Source organism: Sus scrofa, chromosome X (genome assembly GCF_000003025.6).
Source record: "Sus scrofa isolate TJ Tabasco breed Duroc chromosome X, Sscrofa11.1, whole genome shotgun sequence".
Taxonomy (NCBI): Eukaryota; Metazoa; Chordata; class Mammalia; order Artiodactyla; family Suidae; genus Sus; species Sus scrofa.
In genome coordinates, this window is record NC_010461.5 from 54,270,385 (window position 1) to 54,292,373 (window position 21,989).

Below are 21,989 nucleotides of genomic sequence, written 5' to 3' on the forward strand. Positions count from 1 at the left end.
ACTAAATGAAGTAAGTCAGACAGAGAGAGACAAGCATCATATGCTATCACTTATATGCGGAATCTAAAAAGAGGATATAAAGGGGAGAGGTGGGGGGAGGGATGGACTGGGGTTTGGAAAAGGTATATGCACACTGTGGTATAGGGAATGCTTGGCCAACAAGGACCTGCTGTTGGCACAGGGAACTCTACCCAATATTCCCTGATAATCTATAGGGGAAAAAAATGAATGGATGTGTGTTCATGTATAACTGAATCACTTTGTTGTACAGCAGAAATTACCACATTATAAATCAACTACACTTTAAAAAAAACAGGGAGTTCCTTTCATAGCTCAGCAGTTAACAAACCCGACTAGAATCCATGAGGATGTGGGTTTGATTCCTGGCCTCGCTCAGTGGGTTAAGGATCCAGCATTGCCATGAGCTGTGGTGTAGGTTTCAGTTGTGGCTCGGATCTGGCATTGCTTTGGGTGTGGACTAGGCCAGCAGCTGTAGCTCTGATTTGACTCCTAGCCTGGGAACGTCCACATGTCATAGGTGTAGCCCTGAGAATCAAAATAAAATAAAATAAAATAAAATAAAATAAAATAAAATAAACTTTTAAAACAAACAAAAAATCTGAACTAATTACCAAGGGAAGAAAGAAGAGCCTACAGGAAAGCTAGAAGTGATAATCTGGCCAGCAAAGGAACAAAAATGAGGTAGTGATGAGGGCAATTAGAAGAACAAATAAAAGATGCTGTCTAACAGAGAAAAGAAGCTGAAATTTCCCTTTGCCCACTCTCATCTTCACAGTTTCAAAGGATAATTGCCTGACTGGGATTTAGGCATCTTTGAGAACTTGGCTCCCACATGAAAAACCTACTACTTGCTAATTACTGTTATTCCCAAATATCAATTATGTGTCAATTCCAATACCTTAGTACTAATGCTATTTGCAGAGATTCACAGCAGCTATATTTCATGAAACTATACATGGTACAAAATTTGGGCAATAATATGGAGTACAGTCATATATGGAATAGTTCCTATTTCTGAGAAGAAAAAAAAAGCATTCCTTTTGGGAGAGACATGCATGAAGAAATAATTTCAATACATGATCAGTAATAGGTACAACAAAAATGCGTTTAAGATATGTAGTTGGTATAGAAGAGTGAAACATTTTTTTTTAACTTTAATTCTGAGGTACAAAATCCTTATTGTTGAATTTGTCCATTATTTTGGGATTTCATGCTTTCACTCATGATTTATCTGTTCTCTTACCAGTATTCTCTAGCAACTGGTACTATTAAGAAACAAGACAACAGGCCCAAAATGGAGTCTCTTATGCTAAGCCCCATGTCAAAAAACAAAGACATAATTACAAAATTACAATTTCGGCTCTCTTAGAAATGCAGTCTTAATCTAGTCAATCAGGAATCACCTGGTCAATGGTAGTTAGGTAATCTGCCTGATAAATCACTGCTATCCCTAAAGGAAAGTAACCTTGCAATAACCAAACTACTTTTATGCCAGTATTATTCTTATTTGTAATCCTCCTCCCTTCTGCCTATATAAGTCTTCATTTTGCACAGGTCCTTGGAGCTCTTTTCACTCTGCTACATTGTGTGTTACTGAATGAAATCAATTTTTGCTCATATAAACTCTTAAATTTTTTAATATGCCTCAGTTTATCTTTTAATGGTAGATATACCTAATATGGAATGTAAAGTTATGAGTACAGGAATAGACTGATTAAGCCATGAAGTCAAATTAGAGTGTGTACTCAGGAGTTCTGTTGTGACACAGTGGGTTAAGGATCCAGCATTGTAACTGCAGTGGTATGGGTTGCTGCTATGGCACAGGTTCAAACCCTGACTCGGGAATCTCCATATGATGCAGTGTGCAAAAAAAAAAAAAAAAAAAAAGTAGAATGTGTACTCACACTATAGTGGCCTGCTGAGGATTCCTATTCTACAAATATTTTGGTTGCTAATTTTTGCTTATTTTTAATTGAAGAAGTATGTGGAACTTTGCTTAAGGCAACTGACAATTAACTACTTGTTCCGAACACATGAATATAAAATAATATCTGGATTTTTCTGTGGTCAGCACTGTCTCATTAGATTGGGGATCTCATTTATTAATTCACTAAAGCAGTCATTAATTCCACAAGTATTTACTGTATCAGCCATTGTGCTGGCTACTATATTCCTAGAAATCCAGGCATCTGGTGGAGAAACACAGAGAAATGCTAGAGCATGTATTGTCTACCTGAGAATTCGGAAATTGCAATTTTCCCAGACAACAGCTAGTTTTGATCTGGGGAAGACTAGTCTTTCTTTTCTGATTACTTTGATAATTGTATCTGGATGGATTTCCAGTATGAATGAATGAGAAAGATTTTAGGGAAGTCATACTATATTAGAATGGAAGGCAAGGGATATGTGAAGAATGGGAGAAAAGAACAAATAAAGGGAAATAAATAATAACCACAAACGTCAGTGTCTATCATATAGCAGGAATTCAATAAACACTGCATGAAAAATGAATAAAATGAAGAGAATTTCAAGACTGATATAAAGAAATGGAGAAAGGGGTTCATAAGAGGAGAAAGAAGGATGTGGAAGAAAAGCAATAAGACTTGTATAAAGATGAGACTTAATGGAATTCAGACAGAGGAAATGAGGTTCATATTCCATATCAGGAAAAAGAATACCTTCCCTTTATCCCAAAGTTAATATATATTCCTTACATGCTTCATATAAATATCATGAAAGCTTGGTTCAAGGGACAGGCTATTGATTACAAAGGGAATACTGTGATTTTTCTTCTAATGTTTCATGTCCTTGAAAGAGAAGAAAAAAAAAAGAGCTGGATCTGGAATATTTCAGAGGTTACTCTGGGAGGAAAATGTATAATTGTATCCATGAACTATAGCTGCTGTAAAATTCTAAGATCTGTGAGGAAAGGATTTCTATTTACTATAGTTGATTCACAATGTTATGCAAATTCCTGATGTACAGAAAAGTGACCAAGTCATATATATATATATATGAATATATACATATATATATATGAATATATACATATATTCTTTTTCTCACATTATCCTCCATCATGTTCCTTCAAAAGCAACTATATATAGCTCCCTGTGCTATACAGTAGGTTCTCATTGATTATCCACTTCAAATGCAATAGTTTGCATCTACTAACCCCAAAATACCAGTGCATCCCACTAACTCCCCCTCCCCTTGGCAACCATAGGACCATTCTCCATGTCCAAGAGTTTCTTTCGTTTCTGTAGATAGGTACATCTGAGCAATACAATAGATTCCAAATATAAATGATGTCATACGGTATTTGTCTTTCTCCTTCTGACTTATTCCACTTAGTATGAAAGTCTCTAGTTGTATTGATTTTGCTGCAAATGGCCTTATTTCATTTTTAATGGCTGTGTAGTATTCCATTGTATATGTACCACATCTTCTTCTTAATCCATTCATCTGTCAATGAAAATTAAGTTGTTTTCATGTCTTGGCTATTATAAATACTGCTGCTACGAACATAGGGGTACATGTAATTTTTTGAATGAAAGTTTGTACAGCTATATGCCCAGGAGTGTGATTGATGGATAACATGGTAGTTCTAAATTCATTTTCTCAGGTACCTCCATACTGTTTTCAATGGTGGTTATACCAATGTACATTCCCATCAAGAGTGAAGGGTTCAGTTTTCTCCACACCCTCTCCAGCATTTGTTCTTGTTGACTTCTTAATCATGGCCATTCTGACTGGTGTGAGGTGGCACCTCATTGTTCTTTGGATTTGAAATTCTCTAATAATAAGTGATGTTGAAAATTAATTGACCACAGGTGTCTGGGTTTATTCTGGGTTCTCTATTCTGTTACATTGGTCTATATGTCAGTTTTGGTACCAGTACCACACTGTCTTCATTAATGTAGTTTTATAATACTGTTTTAAATCTGGGAGAGTTATGCATCATGCTTGGTTTTTGTTCACATGTCTTGTTATGTCTTTTATGGTTCCATATAAATTTTTGGGTAGTTTGTTCTAGTTCTGTGAAAAATGTCATGGGTAATTTGATAGGGATTGCATTGAATTTGTAGATTGCTTTGGGTAGTGTGGCCATTTTAACAATATTAATTCTTCCAATCCAGGAACATGGAATATTTCCATTTCTTTGACTTCTCTTTAATTTACCTGAATAATGTTTTATAGTTCTCATCAAATAAGTCTTTCACCACCGTGGTCAGCTTTATTCCTGGGTATATTCTTTTTTTTTCTAGTACTTCAGTGTTGGTATACATAAATAAAACCAATTTCTGAATGTTAATCTTGTATCCTGCTACTTCGCTGAATTCATTGATCAGTTTGAGAAGTTTTTGTGTGGAGTACTTAGGGTTTTCTACATATAGTATCATCATCTGCATACAATGACAATTTTACCTCTTCTCTTCCAATTGGACGCCTTTTGTTCTTTTTGTTTGCTGATTGCTGTGGCTAGGACTTCCAATACTATGATGGATAAAGGTGGAATTGGGTATCCTTGTATTATTCCAGAATTTAGTGGGAAGGCTTTCAGCTTTTTTCCATTGAGTATTATATTTGTGGTGGGTTTGTCACAAATAGCTTTTATTATGTTATGTTCCCTCTATGCCCACTTTGGTATGAGTTTCTATCATGAATGGATGCTGGATTTTGTCAAATGTTTTTTCCACATTTATTGAAATGATCGTGTAGATTTGACTTTTCTTAATGTGGTGTGTAACATTGATTGATTTTTGTATGTTGAATCTTCCTTGTGAAGTTGGGATGAATCCCACTTGGTTGTGGTGTATGATCAACTTTATATGTTATTGGATTCATTTGGCTAAAATTTTGTTGAGAATTATTGGGTCTCTATGAATCAAAGATATTGGCCTATAATTTTCTTTTTTGGTAGTATCTTTCATTTTGATATGAGGGTGATGGTGTTTTCATAGGATATCTCTGCAAGTGTTCCTTCTTCTTCAAACTTTTGGAAAAAATTAAGGATGTGTATAAATTCTTTTTATGTTTGGTAGAATTCACCTGTGAAGCCATCTGGTATTGAACTTTGGTTTGTTGGGAATGGTTTTTATTACATACACAATTTCATTTGCAGTGATTGGTGTGTTCAATTGACCTATTTTTTTCTTGATTAATTTTTGGCAGGCTGTATGTCTCTAGAAAGTTGTCTATTACTTCTAGGTTGTCAAATTTGTTGGCATACAATTGTTCATAGTATTCTCTTATGGGTTTTTTTTTTTTTTGTATTCCTACAGTATTCTTTGAGAGTTATCCTTTTTAATTTCTTATTTTGTTTGAGTTCTTTCTCTTCTCTTCTTTGTGAGTCTGGCCAGAGCTTTGTAAATTCTGTACACCCTTTCAAAGAACCAGCTCTTTGTTTTATCGATTTTCCTCTTGTTTCTGAATTTCTATTTTATTGATTTCCTCTCTGATCATTATGATTTCCTCCCTTCTAACTTTAGGTTTTGTTTCTTCTTCTAATTCTTTTAGGTTAGGATAAGTTGTTGATTTGAGATTTTTCTTCTTTTCTGAGAAAAGCCTGTATTGCTTTGAATTTCCCTCTAAGAATTGCTTTTGTGGCATCCCATAGATTTGGAATGTTTGTGTTTTCAGTATCATTTGTCTCGAGGTACTTTTATTGGGGAGGACACACCCACAACATATGGAATTTCACAGGCTAAGGGTCTAATCAGAGCTATAGCTTCCAGCCTACACCACAGCCACAGCAACACTGGATCCAAGCCAATCTGCAAACTACACCACAGCTCAAGGCAATGTTGGATCCTTAACCCACTGAACAAGGCTAGGGATCAAACCAATGTCCTCATGGACACTAGTTGGATTCATTTCCACTAAGCCACGATATGAACTCCTTGAGGTATTTTAAATTTCCCTTTTGATTTCCTCATTGATGCATTGGTTTTTTAGTAGCATGTTGTTTAGATTCAATGTAATCAGTTTTTTTCTCATTTCTTTTCTGTGGTTGATTTATAGCTTCATGCCGTGTGGTCAGAGAATATACTTGAAATAATTTCTATATTCTTAAATTTATTGAGGTTTTGTGCCTCAGTATGTGGTCAATCCTTGAGAATGTTCCATGTGCACTTGAAAAGAATGTATATTCTGATTTGTTGGATGTAATGTCCTGAAAATATCAATTAAGCCTAACTTTTCTATTGTGTCATTTAGGATTTCTGTTGCCTTGTTCATTTTCTGTCTAGAGGATCTGTCTATTGCTGTGAGTGGGGTGTTAAAATCTATTATTGTATTCCCATCCACTTCTCCTATTATGTCTGCTAGTATTTGTTGTATGTACTTGGGTTTTCCTATATAATGGACATATATATGGATGAGTGTAATATCCTCTTCTTGAAAAGATCCTTTTATCATTAAATAGTGTCTTTCTTTGTATTTCAATATGGACTTTGTTTTAAAGTCTGTTTTGTCAGATATGAGCATTGCAACTCCTGATTTCCATTTGCATTAAATATCTTTTTCTATCCCCTCACTTTCAATTTATATGCATAATTTGCCATCAGGTGTGTCTTTTTTAGACAGCATAGTGTAAGCTCTTGCTCTTTTATCCAATCTGCCCCTCTATGTCTTTTGATTGGAGCATTCAGTCCATTAATATTTAAGGTAATTATTGATAAATATGTATTTGTTGCCAATTTAAACCTTGTTTTCCAGTTGATTCTATGTTTCTCCTTTTTTCATTTTTTTTTTTTTTTTGTCTTTTTGCTATTTCTTTGGGCCGCTTCTGCGGCATATGGAGGTTCCCAGGCTAGGGGTCTAATCGGAGCTGTAGCCACCGGCCTATGCCACAGCCACAGCAACACGGGATCTGAGCTGCGTCTGCAACCTACACCACAGCTCACGGCAGCAACGCCGGATCGTTAACCCACTGAGCAAGGGCAGGGACTGAACCTGCAACCTCATGGTTCCTAGTCGGATTCGTTAACCACTGCGCCATGCGGGAACTCCCTTTTTTCATTTTTTTGATGGGATGATTTATTTTTATTTTATGCTTGTGTCCTGTTCTTTTGCGTTCTTGTGAATGCAATGTTTGGTTTCAATTTGTGGTTGCCCTGTTTTTCAAGTACGTTAACTTCTTCCTGTATCTGCTTGTTTGGGCCTGATACTCATATAGGCTCATACACATGCTATGAAAAAAGTCTTGATGTTCTTGCTCTCGTTCTCTACATTTTATGAGTTTGAAGTCCTTATTTAATACCTTCAGGTTTATCCTTTTGCTGTTCTTTGTGTTTATCATCACTTTTACAATATTTTTTCCTTTTAGTTCTGTATACTGGCTTATTTAAGTGATTGGTTTCCAATTGTGATTTCTGCCATTCTATTTCTTCTTACTTCTTTTTATTTAGAGAAGCCCTTTCAGTATTTGTTTTAGAATGGGTTTAATATAGCTTTGATCTTTCAGTTTTTGTATTTTGGAGAAATTCTTTATTTCTCCTTCTATTTTAAATAATATCCTTTCTGAGTAGAGTATTCTAGGTTTGCCCCCACCACCTGCAGACCATGCAAGCAGCCCAGTGTCATGCTTAGCATGTGCAGTTGGCAGCCTGCTGCCCTTAGCCCATGTAAGAGGCACCCAGCCACCAGTGGCTCACACATAAGGCACATCATTGCCCATAGCCCATGCAAGTGGTGCCTCACCACCTGTAGTCTGTGTCAGAGGTGCCCCACCCTCTTTGAGTCCAAGCATGTGCAGGGAAAGATATTTCCATGGCCGTCCACCCCTCCTCTTCTTGCCCTCCCCAGCAATTGAGCCTTGCTTCTCCTGTGGGCCCAGACCTCCTCCTGGGTTCCTTGGGTTCCCCCAGATGTTATGCTCCACTCTCCATTCCATAGTGCACTGCTCCCTAGCCCCTCATGTTGTCTCCAAAGAGTCAACCTTAGTCCTTTTGCTGGAACTGACCTCTGGAGCCTGAGTCTCAATGCCCAGCCCCTGGCCAAGCATCTCAGTGTAAGGTGTCCAGGGGTTGTGGCACTGATAGTCTGTGTGGCTCTCATTCTGCTTTGTTCTCCTCAGTCAAGTTTCTGTGCTTTTCTCCAAGACTTTGAGGTTCCTCCATCTCAGTTGATCTCTGCATTGGTTAGGTGGATTCCCAGGGTGTGGGTTCCTTTCCTCTTTCACAGCTCCCTCTCAGGATTGCTTGGCCCATCCTGACTCCTTTTCTTTCTCTCTGTCTTTTTTTTCCCCTTTTGTTCTACCCAGTTATGTGGAGTGTTTCTTGCCATTTTTGGAGGTTTGAGGTCTTCTGCCACCATTCAGTAGATGTTCTGTGTGAATGGCTTTACATGTAGTTTTTTTTTTTTTATGTGTTTGTGGGAGAAGTTGAGCACCGCATCTTAATCGTCTGCCACCTTGATCCCTTCCCCTAGGAAAGAAATTTTTGTCTGCCTTTCTTTGCTACAATACCTACCACCTGATACAGTGGTTAGCACACATGAAGTAAGGAAGTGGGCTGAGTTGCCAAAGGCAAGGAAACAGGTTCGCTTCCAGACCATCTGGAAGGAATTTAACCCTGCCAATATCTTGATTTTACTTCCATCATTTTAGTTCCATTGACCTAGGACCTCCTGAAGTGTAAGAAAAAAATTTGCATTGCTTTAAGCCACTATGTGGCAATTTGTTATGGCGGCAATAGGACACTAACATTGTGAAATCAAAGATGACACAAATAGATGGAAAGATATACCATGTTCGTGAATTTGAAGAGTTAATATTATCAAAACGACTATACTACCCAAGGCAATCTATAGATTCAATGCAATCCCTAGCAAATTACCAAGGACATTTTTCACAGAACTCGAACAAAATCTTTTAAAGTTTGTTTGGTTTCCTGGTTCCTTATTCATGGTGAGATAACTGTCAGACTGTCCCTAGACCAGAAACCAGCAGCATGGTGCAGATGGGGCAAGGGAGTTACCAGATTCATATGCCAGCTTTAATTTATTTTTTGTAAATTAAAGTACCCCTGAAACAAAACTTCGTATCCCACCTTTTACATTAGACAGGAATGCAAAGAAAGGGCAATATGTTTGTTGGGAACTTAACATGAATTTAGTATCAGTTATTCAGATCTTGATGAAACAATAGAAAAAAAATGTTTAGACTACAATACTTATTTCTAAAAGTTTTTGACATCAGCTTAAAAACTAACGACAATTAAGACATAATTTTAAAGGATTTAAATAGATATGATAAATTATTTCAGCCTTCAGTAGTATCAGTGCAAAGCAAGCATGATCTGAGAATAATAAAAGTATCTAGTTTAGTAAGTATAGTCATGATTGATGTATCAAACCGATATGAATTTTTTTAAAAAATGTACACACAAGCACACACACACACATACACACACACACAGAGATCTGGACTTCAGAATAAAAATACTTTGATATGAATTGAAAGTTAAAGCCCTCCACTACACTGGAATATAATAAAGAGCATTAACATAAAGAATTGCTTTAAAGATTAATGCATAGAGCTCAATCTCTGCAACTCTTGAAGTGGATCTTGACATGCTTTTCTTTTATTTGCAAGGCAACTTAATTCTCTTTCAGCCAAAGAGCTCATATAATTTGAAGTTGCTTCTGTTTAATATATACTTATTATCTATTTATCTAGATATATGTCAGTTTAATATTAAAGTTAAGTTTTTGGATGCTGAATATTTTGCATTAAGTATGGAAATAAAGAATGTCAACTATCATACATTTGTGTGTTTCTACTAGATTTAACTCTCTACATATGACTGTATTAGGTGGTGTTCCACCTGGTTTCTGAAAATAAAATGTATTTTCTTTTAAGAGCATAACTATGAAAGGAGAAATTTAAATACTTAAATAAGTAACATCTCAGTGATTTGTTACTCACTCACCATGCCAACTGCTCCTCTATTAAACTCAGTAGACCTCTGGTGTGCTAACAATACTGTAGGAACAATGTTTCTCTGTGTATGGTTTCCTAGCCAGATTAAACTTCATCAAGAACCTCTGTTTCAAAAAATTGCAGAGCAAGGGATACTCCCAAACTCATTCTATGAGGCCACCATCACCCTGGTACTAAAACCAGACAAAGACTCCACAAAAAAAGAAAACTACAGGCAAATATCACTGATGAATATCGATGCAAAAATTCTCAACAAAATACTAGCAAACCACATCCAACAATACATTACAAGGATTATGCATGATGATCAAGGGGGATTTACCCCAGGAATGCAAGGGTTCTACAATATCCACAAATCCATCAGTGTGATACACCACATTAAAAAACTGAAGAATAAAAGCCATATGATCCTCTCAATAGACGAGGAAAAAGCCTTTGACAAAATCCAACACCCATTTCTTATAAAAACCCTGCAGAAAGTGCGCATAGCGGGAACCTACCTCAACATGATAAAGGCCATATACGACAAACACAGAGCCAACATCATTCTCAATGGTGAAAAAATGAAAGAATTCCCGCTGAAGTCTGGAACAAGACAAGGATGTCCACTCTCGCCACTACTCTTCAACATAGTTCTGGAAGTCCTAGCCACAGCAATCAGAGAAGTAAAAAAAATAAAAGGAATCCAAATTGGAAAGGAAGAAGTATAACTATCGCTATTTGCAGATGGCATGATACTATACCTAGAGAATCCTAAAGACTCTACCAGAAAACTGTTAGAGCTTATCCACGAATTTGGCAAAGTTGCAGGATACAAAATCAATACACAGAAATCGATAGCATTTCTATATACTAACTATGAAAAAGCAGAAAAGGAAATTAGGGAAGCAATCCCGTTTACCATCACATCCAAAAGAATAAAATACCTAGGAGTAAACCTACCTAAAGAGACAAAAGACCTGTACTCTGAAAACTACAAGCCATTGATGAAAGAAATCAAAGATGACACAAATAGATGGAAAGATATACCATGTTCGTGGATTTGAAGAGTTAATATTATCAAAACGACTATACTACCCAAGGCAATCTATAGATTCAATGCAATCCCTAGCAAATTACCAAGGACATTTTTCACAGAACTCGAACAAAATCTTTTAAAGTTTGTTTGGAAGTACAACAGACCCAGAATAGCCAAAGACATCCTGAAAAAGAAAAATGGACCTGGAGGAATCAGGCTGCCGGACTTCAGACTATACTACAAAGCAACAGTCATCAAAACTGCATGGCACTGGAACAAAGACAGAAATATAGATCGGTGGAACAGGATAGAAAGCCCAGAATTAACCCCATGCACGTACAGCCAACTCAACTATGACAAAGGAGGCAAGGATATACAATGGAGAAAGGACAGTTTGTTCAATAAGTGGTGCTGGGAAAACTGGACAGCCACATGGAAAAGAATGAAATTAGACCACTACCTAACACCATATGCAAAAAAAAAAAAACTCCAAATCGATTAAAGGCCTAGATATAAGACCAGACACTATCAAACTCCTAGAGGAAAACATAGGCCAAACACTCTCTGACATAAACGACAGCAACATCTTCTCAGATCCACCTTTTAGAGTACTGACAATAAAAAGAAAAACAAACAAATGGGACCTAATCAAACTTCAAAGTTTCTGCACAATAAAGGAAACCCTAAACAACACAAAAAAGACAACCCACAGAATGGGAGAAAATCTTTGCAAGTGAATCAACTGACAAGGGATGGATCTCCAAAATTTACAAACACCTTTTGCAGCTCCATAACAAAAAAACAAACAACCCCATCAACAAATGGGCAGAAGATCTAAACAGACAGTTCTCCAAAGAAGACATACAGATGGCCGAGAAACACATGAAAAGATGTTCAGCGTCACTCGTTATTAGAGAAATGCAAATCAAAACCACAGTGAGGTACCACCTTACACCAGCAGAATGGCCATCATCCAAAAGTCTACGAACAATAAGTGCTAGAGAGGGGGTGGAGAAAAAGGAACCCTCTTACACTCTTGGTGGGATTGTAAATTGGTGCAACCACTGTGGAAAGCAGTATGGAGATTCCACAGAAAACTAAACATAGAACTACCATTTGATCCAGTAATCCCACTCCTGGGCATCTATCCAGAGAAAACCACGACTCGCAAAGACACATGTACTCCAATGTTCATTGCAGCACTATTTGCAATATCCAAGACATGGAAACAACCTAAATGTCCATAGACAGAGGAGTGGATCCAGAAGATGTGGTACATATACACAACGGAATATTACTCAGCCATTAAAATGAACGAAATACCAGCATTTTTAGCAACGTGGATGGACCCAGAAACTATCATGCTAAGTGAAGTCAGCCATACAATGAGACACCAACATCAAATGTTTTCACTGACATGTGGAATCTGAAAAAAAAAAAGACAGACGGTACTTCTTTGCAGAACAGATGCTGACTCACAGACATTGAAACCTTATGGTCTCCGGAGGAGACAGTTTGGGGGGTGGGGGGATGTGCTTGGGCTGTTGGATGGAAATCCTGTGAAATTAGATTTTTATGATCATTATACATCTACAGATGTGATAAATTCATTTGAGTAATAATAAAAAAAGAACCTCTGTTAATACATCCAGTCTCTTTTCTCTCCATGCCTGGTCTTACTCCTCTGCTCCAGTCATTGTAAAATACTTAGTCTCTAGAGCAAAACATGATCTCAGAGTCTGACTGAAGGAACAGCTACTGAGCAACTACAATGTGCCAGGTACACAGACATAATTATGAGCATAATTATGATTATAAAGATAACAGGTATTATCATTAATAAGATGCCTTAGTAAAGGGTAGAGAATCAGAACTCATAGATATGGTACCAAGTTGTCTCTGAGGTGATCAGATTAGATTCTCTGTGACAAAGGTAGTTTTTCATGAATTCAGCACAAGTGAAGACTCTATCCCTCACAGTATGTAGGGTCTACTAACATAGGGCATAATGCAACAATCTGCAGTGGGGGGGAAATGTGACTAACCAACTAACAGGCTGAATGAAAATTTTTATTTGCCAAAAAGACAGGTTTTCAGGTTAGAGAAGTACGGAAGGCTTTAGTAAACAATTGAGGACAGCCCACAGGCATATATTATAGGACATGCCATAGAGAAAGTGGTCTGCAGATTATTTGGGTTAAGAAAAAAGTGCCTGGAAGTGTCTCTTTGACTGGAATAGAGCATGAGGCATAAAGAAACAATTAAGGCAAAAATATCAGGCTGGCAAAAGGAAATAAATGCTCTTCCTCCTGGATAAGTATGGTGAGCCTACATGAAATCAAGACAGCCAGTGCCGAGCGGTGTGCGAAAAGTGTGGGGTAGGTCAAAAGAAGAAGGGTAATTTTGAGTATCCCAGTAAGAATCCCCAGAAGGCATAACATGAAAAAAGTTTAGAAGGGAGGTCTCCTTACATAATTATAGACTATAAACTAGCTGAGAGACAGTCTTCTCCATAGAATATAAGTCCCACAAACGTAGGAAATATGAGTGTTTTTTTTTTTCAGCTATGTAATCCACAGCCCTGGCCCTTAGTACTCACGTATTTGATAAATGAATGAATAAATGTATGAGGATCATCATACAGATCTAAAATTTCTTAGAGTTGGGGCAGGGATCCGGATTTACCAATTTTATGAATATAAAGTATATTAACACTGTTTTACATTACATTTATAAATATATTCAGAACTTCTTTGTATATTTTTCAGATATTCCTATGAGTACTAATATTTGGAGGTTGATGTTGAACAGATACAATATGCTAGCCCTGCCACTTTCCATGATACTTTAACTGAATTATACTGTCATGTGTGATCTGAATGAACAATTTTAGTCCTACTGAAGCCTGTAACAGAAGGCTACAATCAGTAGGATGTCTAGCATGGCATTTTTTAGCTTATCATTCATCAGGTAAAAGAATGTAGTGATACTGGAAACAGAATTCTAAGTAGTTAATCTGAGTTTAATAATTTTTCGGAGACTAAATATTCTGGGCCATGTTTTAGATATGAAAAAAATGGCTTTCAGCTTATAAAACACAATGTAAATTAACCAGGAATAATACAACTTAAATTTTTGAAAGCCAGCAATGTAAAGTGATAAATAAATACAGATACTGAGGTACCAGTGATGTAATCTACAATACAAAATCTTCACAACCTTTATTACTAGATGCTGCAGAACCATCAAATGCTAATATGGCTGGGATGTCAGGCATGCAGGGATATGGAAGGTAAGCTATGCATCACAGAAGAGACCAAAAATATATGCTTTATCCAAACTGTAGCCTTTCACACTCAATTTGTTCTTTGATACTTTATGAGAACTGAGATACAGTGTTGCCAGATAGTTTACTACCATTCACAGTAGGAACAGCAGGTTGTCAGGAAGAGATTAACAATGAGCTTGGTTTTAAGTGACTGTGGAATGTCTATGTACAGAGGTACCTGTAGAATATCTATGAACAGAGATCTTGTGCAAAAATTCCAGTACTGATTCCCTCAGCCTTTGGAAGTTATTTGCCTCAGCCATGATCAGTTTCGTCCATTTATCAGAGTGTGATCAGTCCAATGTGTGCAATGACCCTAATACATTTGGGAAGCACAGGTCCAGTGGTAAATTGGATCCATAAGTTTAGAACTCATGAGCTATGTCTGGACTAGTGATTTTTTAAGTGCTGTCAGCACAAAGGCGTTAGTAAACACCACCACTTAGAGGGACTTCCACTCCTGGCCATGTTGGAATAACTGGGACCAGACTGACTACTCTCTTATTGTAACAATTACAACATGGGACAAAATATGTGAAAGAGCTGTTAGTAGTCATTGACCAATACACACTATAAGGCTATGACTCTGAAAAGGGGGAAAAAGCAAGATAAGCCCTACCAAGATCGCTATCTGAAACACTTTCTAGAAGGTAGCATGGAGAGTGAGAATTCGAGCTGAGCATGGAGGTCATGCTCAGTTGAAGTGACAAAGATCAAAGTTCAGAGAGGCTGAGGAAACTAGAATTTGCAGGGCAGGTTACCAGAGAACAGAGAGCTACGAAGAAAAATAACTAAAAAAAAAAACAAAAAAACAAACAAAAAAAAACCATACCTATAGGTTCCCTTGAATCTGCCATTGAATATAAAACCATGAGTGACTAGGATAAAAATCCATGAGACTAGACGAAGAAATACCAAGAAGCTTTCAGCTGAACAATACCCATAACTCCCACAAAGCTAGCAGGTATTTAAGCTCCAATTAGTAAGAATTAAGAGACAAAAGAAGACAGATCTTAGAAGTAGGGCTAAACTAGCCAGGAAAGTATACTTTGTATTTGTCCTAACAAATTTAAAAACAATCTTCAGATGGATCAAGTTGATCCACAAGTACCTGTCTGTAAAACAAAATTCAACACTCTTTAAAAGAAGTCAACAAAATTGAAACACTAAGTCATGATATCCGACATGCAACAAAAAATTACTAGATACATAGAAAAAGAAAAATGTGATCTATACCTAGGATAAAAATCAATCATTGGGAAAACATACAAAGGAAGAAGTGAAAGGGGGCAAAGATAGAATGCTGGGAAATACTCATATAAGATTTAAAATATATGAAGAAAAAGATCTGACAAAAGTCACCTGGAAGGAGACTGTTGAGTCATAGAAGTCATGTAGCGAGAAAGTTTCAAAAAGGAGGGAGTGGTCAACGAGGAGATCAGGCAAGATAAACACTGAAAACTGCTCACTGGATTTCAGACGAGATTGGGCACATTCGGGGTGGTATGGCCAACGGCACCCACTGGATTTCAAAAAAAGATAGGTTTCTTCTTCTAAGCCTGGCCAGAGTAGCACCAATGGATAGGTTGAGTAGAATCCACATTACATGGAGTGTGAGGAGTGGACAAGATATAAGAAAGGAGAGATGCTAGTCATTGCTTAAAGACAAGATGGTCTCTGACACAGTATAGGCAAACAAGTGTACATTTTATGTTTGAAAATATTTTAAAAATATATTCTACAACCTTATTTAGCAAAGCCCCCTTTCTCTTAGAGCCACATTCCTTCCTAATACACAAAAAAACTTCCAATAGGAATTACAAAATTAAAATTGTTACCAAAAAAGGCATTCAGCAGCTTCTGAACTTGAATATTGCTGCCCACAGTACGGTACAATCCTTCTGTCTTGATCCCTAGGGAAAGAAAACCAGGTCAGTTTTGTTTACAGAGCTAGAGCTTCCATCTCCCTCAGGATAGAGAAAGTAGGCACTTATACAATGGAGTCATTTATAAAAGGAAAGGGTCTCCCCACTCTCTTCAAGCTCTCCAGACCTCCACTGCAATAGGGAAACCATCCTGAAACATCTCCACAAATAATTCTTTCCATACTTCCATCTGTATTGTACGAAGCCCTCATTAACCTGAATAGAAAAGAACACACTCTATAGTAAAAAGAAGAAAATGCTTAGGTGAGTAGCAGCAGATTGCGGATAGAGGTGCTGCCATTGTGGAAAGTGGCTAGAGTTTAGAAAATGAGGAAATATCAACTTTCAAGTTGCCCTTGAGCAGTGATATAAAGTAAAAGAGGGCTGGAGTGCGACAGATGTGATGCAGACAGCCATTTTGCACAGAGAAAGACTGAAGGATCATTTTAAAAAAGAGAGATAACTGGCTCAAAGACTACAATCACCTGCATCCAAAATATTCTCAGAAAGAAAACAGTATTGTCAACCTGGAAAAGTACTGATGCCATATTTGTCTCACTTTAGCTTTGTCCTCATCAATTTTTAAACTAATATATACTGTGGTAGAAACTGAACTCTTGTTTCTTTAGGATGAAACTATCAAAACATTACTTGAATAGTGCCAGATAGTATTTCAGAATACTTTACAAGCTATTTGAAGCCATTAATCTTTAAAAGCAAGAAACCACAGACTATCCAAACATGGTTAATTAAATACCGCAGATTTGGAATTTGCTGCAGTTTTTAAAACTGCGTTTAGTCTTCAATTTTATAAACAGTCTTAATTCCTAAAATGGGTCCTGACTTATAGATGACATCATTGTTACTTTAGAAAAATTGCCCAGGATAAATTCAGAATGACCAGATTTTGCCATTAGCAATAACATGGGTGGACTTTGAGGGTATTATGCTAAGTTAAATAAGTCAGACAGAGAAAGAAAAACACTGTACGATATCACTTATTTGTGGAATCTAAAAAATAAAATAAAATAGTAAATATAACAAAAAAGAAACACGCTCACAGACAGAGAGAACAAACTAGTGGCTACCAGTGGTGAGGGGGTAAAATAGGGGTAAGGGAGTAAGAGGTACAAACTACTATATGTAAAATAAGCTACAAGAAAATATTGTACAAGACATAGAATATAGCCAATATTTATAACTATAAATGGAATATAATCTTTTAAAATTGTGAATCACTATATTATACACCTGTAACTATATGTCAATAAAAATTAAATAAATAATAAAGCTATTAAAATCAAAGAATGACTAGATTAAAACACTGCCAAGACTACCGTTCATATCATACCTTTGCTCTCAATGACATTGATGCATTTCCTAACAAACTTGAACCCCACTTCATTCAGCTCCACTGTTTCAAGCAAAAAGAAAGCAGAATTAGAGCTCGCTGAAATAAGCTTCACCTACCAAACATTCAACATTCTTGCAGTGAGATTGCAGTAAGAGAACTATGGGTTTGGTTGCTCTTCTTCAATCACCCTTAATAGAAAGATCTTTCATTTGGGGAAGTGGTTAGAGATTTTATTCTTATAACACAAAATGCTTTTACTTGGCCCTTTGCATTATGTCTGCTTCCAGCATGAGTGACATCAAATGTAAAATGTTAAGCAAGAAATGCACACAATTTCAATCATGTGTCTAGAACAAGAAGTATATAGTATGTTTCTCTATATTACTACTACGACCCCACCTATAGACTAAGATGAAATGACTTTCTTAGTTTAATCAATAGATATTTTCTAAAAAATCAGATCTGGATTTCATTCCACACAGAGATATGGAATGAAATCCATGATATTACATATCATTTACTGTGATTAGTTAGGATAGCTGTCAGTTTATACAGATGAGATCAAAAATGTGACTCACTTTCCTCCTGTTTTGTTATGGGACTGTGGTAGATCTACAAAAGAAGAGAAAAAAGAGCCATGGCTATTGAAAATCACTATAGGTAAGTACAGCAAATATTAAATCTCTTTCCCCGAATAAGCCATCAAAACCATTATCAACTTTAAGTCTTTATAAGAAAGAAAGTGGGCAGTTCCCTGGTGGCCTAGTGGTTAAGGAACCAGCATTATCACTACTGTGGCTTGGGTTCAGTCCCTGGCCTGGGAATTTACTTATGCCATGGGCAGAGCTAAGAAAGCAAACAAAGAAAAAAGAAAGTAGGCTAAACAGAATCATCTTTGCTCAGGCCCCTAGAAACAGTGGATTAACAATCCTTGGACTCTGTGTTGGGTTTCATACAGTACACTACAGTTGCAGCCTACCCATCTTAGACATTTACGTACGTAAAGCTTGGAGAATTTGATGGAGCAAGAGAACATGAGAGAAAGGGAATGGTTTTCTCATGGACACCTGGGTAATTGGCATCGATGATAAAATTTAAATATTCCTAATACCAACTTCTCACCTGAAAAAAACTAGTTAATGGTTATTTACTTGTAGAAAGGCAAGTGCCCATCTGAAAGAGATCTATGCATTCACCAAAATTTCTCTCAGTCAGCTTAAAGTATGCATTGGGATAGCTATGTGAAACCAAAGAGGAGACCCTTGACTCTTTAAGTCTAGTCTTGGCTCTGTCTCTACCTCATTATGAAATATTGGCATGTCCTTTTCATTCTCTAGGTCTCAAAATTCATAACTCAGAAATGATCGAGGATGGAGTAGATGTTCCTTCATCTGGTCTCTTTGACACTTTAAGCAAAGGGAAGCATACCATGCTTAGGATCAGTGAATTAGGGGGTTTAGTAAAGCAGCAACATTAGTAATGTGAGGCTACAGGAAAAAGGAAAAAAAAAAAGTCCTCTATATGCCATCCGTAGAATGTGCTTTAGCAATGTCTCCTTTTAAAATAAAATTTTCTATCTATGTGTGTATGCCCATGGATTTCAGTGAGAGGTTTCTGTGTTTGGCCAGCATTTTCTGCCACTTTTAAAAAAGGATATGTGAAACATTTGCCATATCAAATCAGTAAAGATCACATTCAGTGGGCCCATGTTTAACATTATTCTCCACAAAAGCAATCTGTATCCTTGGATCTTTAAAACCTTAAAGGAAACTTGTGGTGGCCGAGGAGGAGAGAGGTTGGTGGAGGGATGGAGTGGGAGTTTGGATTTAGCAGATGCAAACTTATATATGGGATGGATAGCCAACAGGTACTACTGTATAGCATGGGGAACTATATTCAACATTCTGTGTTAAAACGTAATAGAGTATATGCATAATTGAATCACTTTGTCATACAGCAAAAATTATCACTACCATTGTAAATCAATTATACTTCAATAAAACTTTAAAAAATTAAAAAAACATTGGAAAATAATGTTTAAAAGAATGTGTATAGTACATAACTGAATCACTTTGCTGTACAGTATAAATTAATATGATCTTGTAAATCAAATATACCTTAATAAAAAATAAAAACTGAAAAAAAATCCTTAAAGGGAGAGCAAGTGCGGGAGAGGGAATTAAGAGTGAGAAAAAAGAACATATACATGTATGTGTAACTGGGTCACCATGCTGTACAGTTGAAAAACAATGATTGGGGAAATAACAATTGATTACAATTCAAAAAAAGAAAAAAAAAGTAAAACTTCTTACAGTATTGTAAATTAATCATACTTCCATTTGTAAAAGGTAAGAAGAAAGTAATATGAACAACAACAAAAAGTAAAATGCCTTGCTGAACCTCCTAAAATCACAGGCATGTAATAGTTAAGTTTCAGGTTTCTTGGAGTGGAGGGCCTACTTTTTAAGTGGCAGTCCTCACCACTCCACTTCTGTACTACTACCTTCTTGGTTGCTATAAATCTGGGAATCTGGGCACTCGTCTTTAGTCTCCAGGGCACTGGAAGCACCACAAAGAAAGCCCCATAATATATTTCTCCTCTTAGCAGATTTTTTTGCCCTGAATTAAGGAAGAAGATTAGACTGTATCCAAATACTGCTGAATTCCATTAGGTTTGCACCCAACCTTTAGACCAGTTAGAAGCACCTAAAACTAATATAGTACATTATGGTTGACACACTCTCATTTGACATTTCAAAGCAACTCTGTGAGGTTGATAGAACTGAGATTATTAAAGCCATTTTATTGAAGAGAAGAAAACTAAATCTCAGAGAGATAAAATAGGTAGATCAGGGTCACACAATCATTACATGCCAGAATGAGCATTCAAATCTACCTTTTTGGGATTCCAACAATTAGGAAGTTTATATTATTTCATATGTCATGAGAAGAAAACTACTTGTAAGATACTGAGGTGAGAAAATGCTTTTTGGTGACCTCTGTTCATATTAGTCTTTTTATGACGATCACTAACCCCGTTATTTATTTATTTCCTTATTTATTTTTATCTTTTTAGGGTCATACCTGCAGCGTATGGAGGATCCCAGGCTAGGGGTTGAATAGGAGCTGCAGCTGTCGGCCTACACATAGCCACAGATACATGGGATCTGAACTGCTTCTGCAATGTACACCATAGCTCACAGCAATGATGGATCCCTAACCCACTGAGTGAGGCCAGGAATCGAACACATGTCCCCATAGATACTAGCTGGTTCATTATGGATACTAGTTGGGTTCATTACAACTGAGCCAAAAGGGGAACACCCATCACTAACCCCGTTAAAGTATTGCTTGTTCTCCTATTTAGAGCAGTATTCTAAGTTCCTATTGTGGCACAGTCATTAACGAATCCAACTAGGAACCATAAGGTTGTGGGTTTTATCCCTGGCCTCACTCAGTGGGTTAAGGATCCAGCGTTGATCAATGAGCTTCACCAGTGAGCTGTGGTGAGGTCGCAGATGCGGCTCAGATCTGGAGTTACTGTGGCTGTGGTGTAGGCTGGCGGCTACAGCTCCAATTAGCCTGGGAACTTCCATGTGCCGTGGGTGCGGCCCTAGAAAAAAAAATAATAATAATTTAAAATTTTTTTAAAATAGAACAGCATTCTAAATGGACTGGTTAATTTGCGATACAGGATGACAATGACAATGCCATCTCCTGCCCTTAAAGAGAATAAGCTTACTTGGGGATGTAAAGGAGGGGCAACAAAACCATTTTGAATAAAATCTTAATAAATGCTTGTTCAGAGCCATGGAAAGAAATTATTTTCCATCTTTATATATGAACACAATTAATAAACTGAAAAAAAGGCTTAATTTTTCTTTCTTCAGGAGATATTGCGGGGAGTTCTCTAGTGACTCAGCCAGTTAAGGATCTGGAGTCACTGTGGTGGCTTGGTACACTGCTGTAGCACAGGTTCAATCCTTGGCCCCGAACTTCCACATGCTACAGGGCCATGGACAAAAAGAGCAAGAAGAAGGAGAAGGGAAAGGGGAAGGAGAAGAAGGAGGAGAAGAAGGAGAAGATCTTGTGGGCACAGCTGCACTGCTGCATAATCTAGCACTAGAGAAAGAAGCTGAGAGACCTGGATTCTATGCCAATTGTGATTCCTTTCCGAAGGTGATCCTAAGGAAGTCCTTCGCCCTCTCTAGAACTCAAGTTGCCGTGAGAAGAGATTTGAACAAGAGATTTTTTTTTCCGTTTTTTTTAAAGTTTTACTAAAGTATAGTTGATTTACAATGTTGTGGTAATTTCTGCTCTACGACAAAGTGATTCATTTATACATACACACATCCATTCTCTTTCAGATTCTTTTCCCACATAGATTATCACAGAAT

The 21,989-nt window shown here is 37.0% G+C and overlaps 1 protein-coding gene across 7 annotated transcripts in view; it reads right to left on the reverse strand.

The window, feature by feature from the left end:
- The window catches only part of OPHN1 (oligophrenin 1), a 560,542-nt gene that overhangs the window by 213,881 nt on the left and 324,672 nt on the right, over positions 1–21,989 (reverse strand). For all 7 annotated transcript variants that reach the window (XR_002340743.1, XM_021080299.1, XM_021080302.1 and 4 more), the window contains 3 exons: positions 18,171–18,204; positions 17,590–17,652; positions 16,152–16,226 (listed from right to left, as the gene is read on the reverse strand). Coding sequence is in view for 6 of the 7 variants with exons in the window: in XM_021080299.1 (XP_020935958.1) it covers positions 16,152–16,226; positions 17,590–17,652; positions 18,171–18,204 (172 nt within the window). In the remaining variant the exon portion in view is untranslated. The remainder of the gene's footprint in view (positions 1–16,151; positions 16,227–17,589; positions 17,653–18,170; positions 18,205–21,989) is intronic.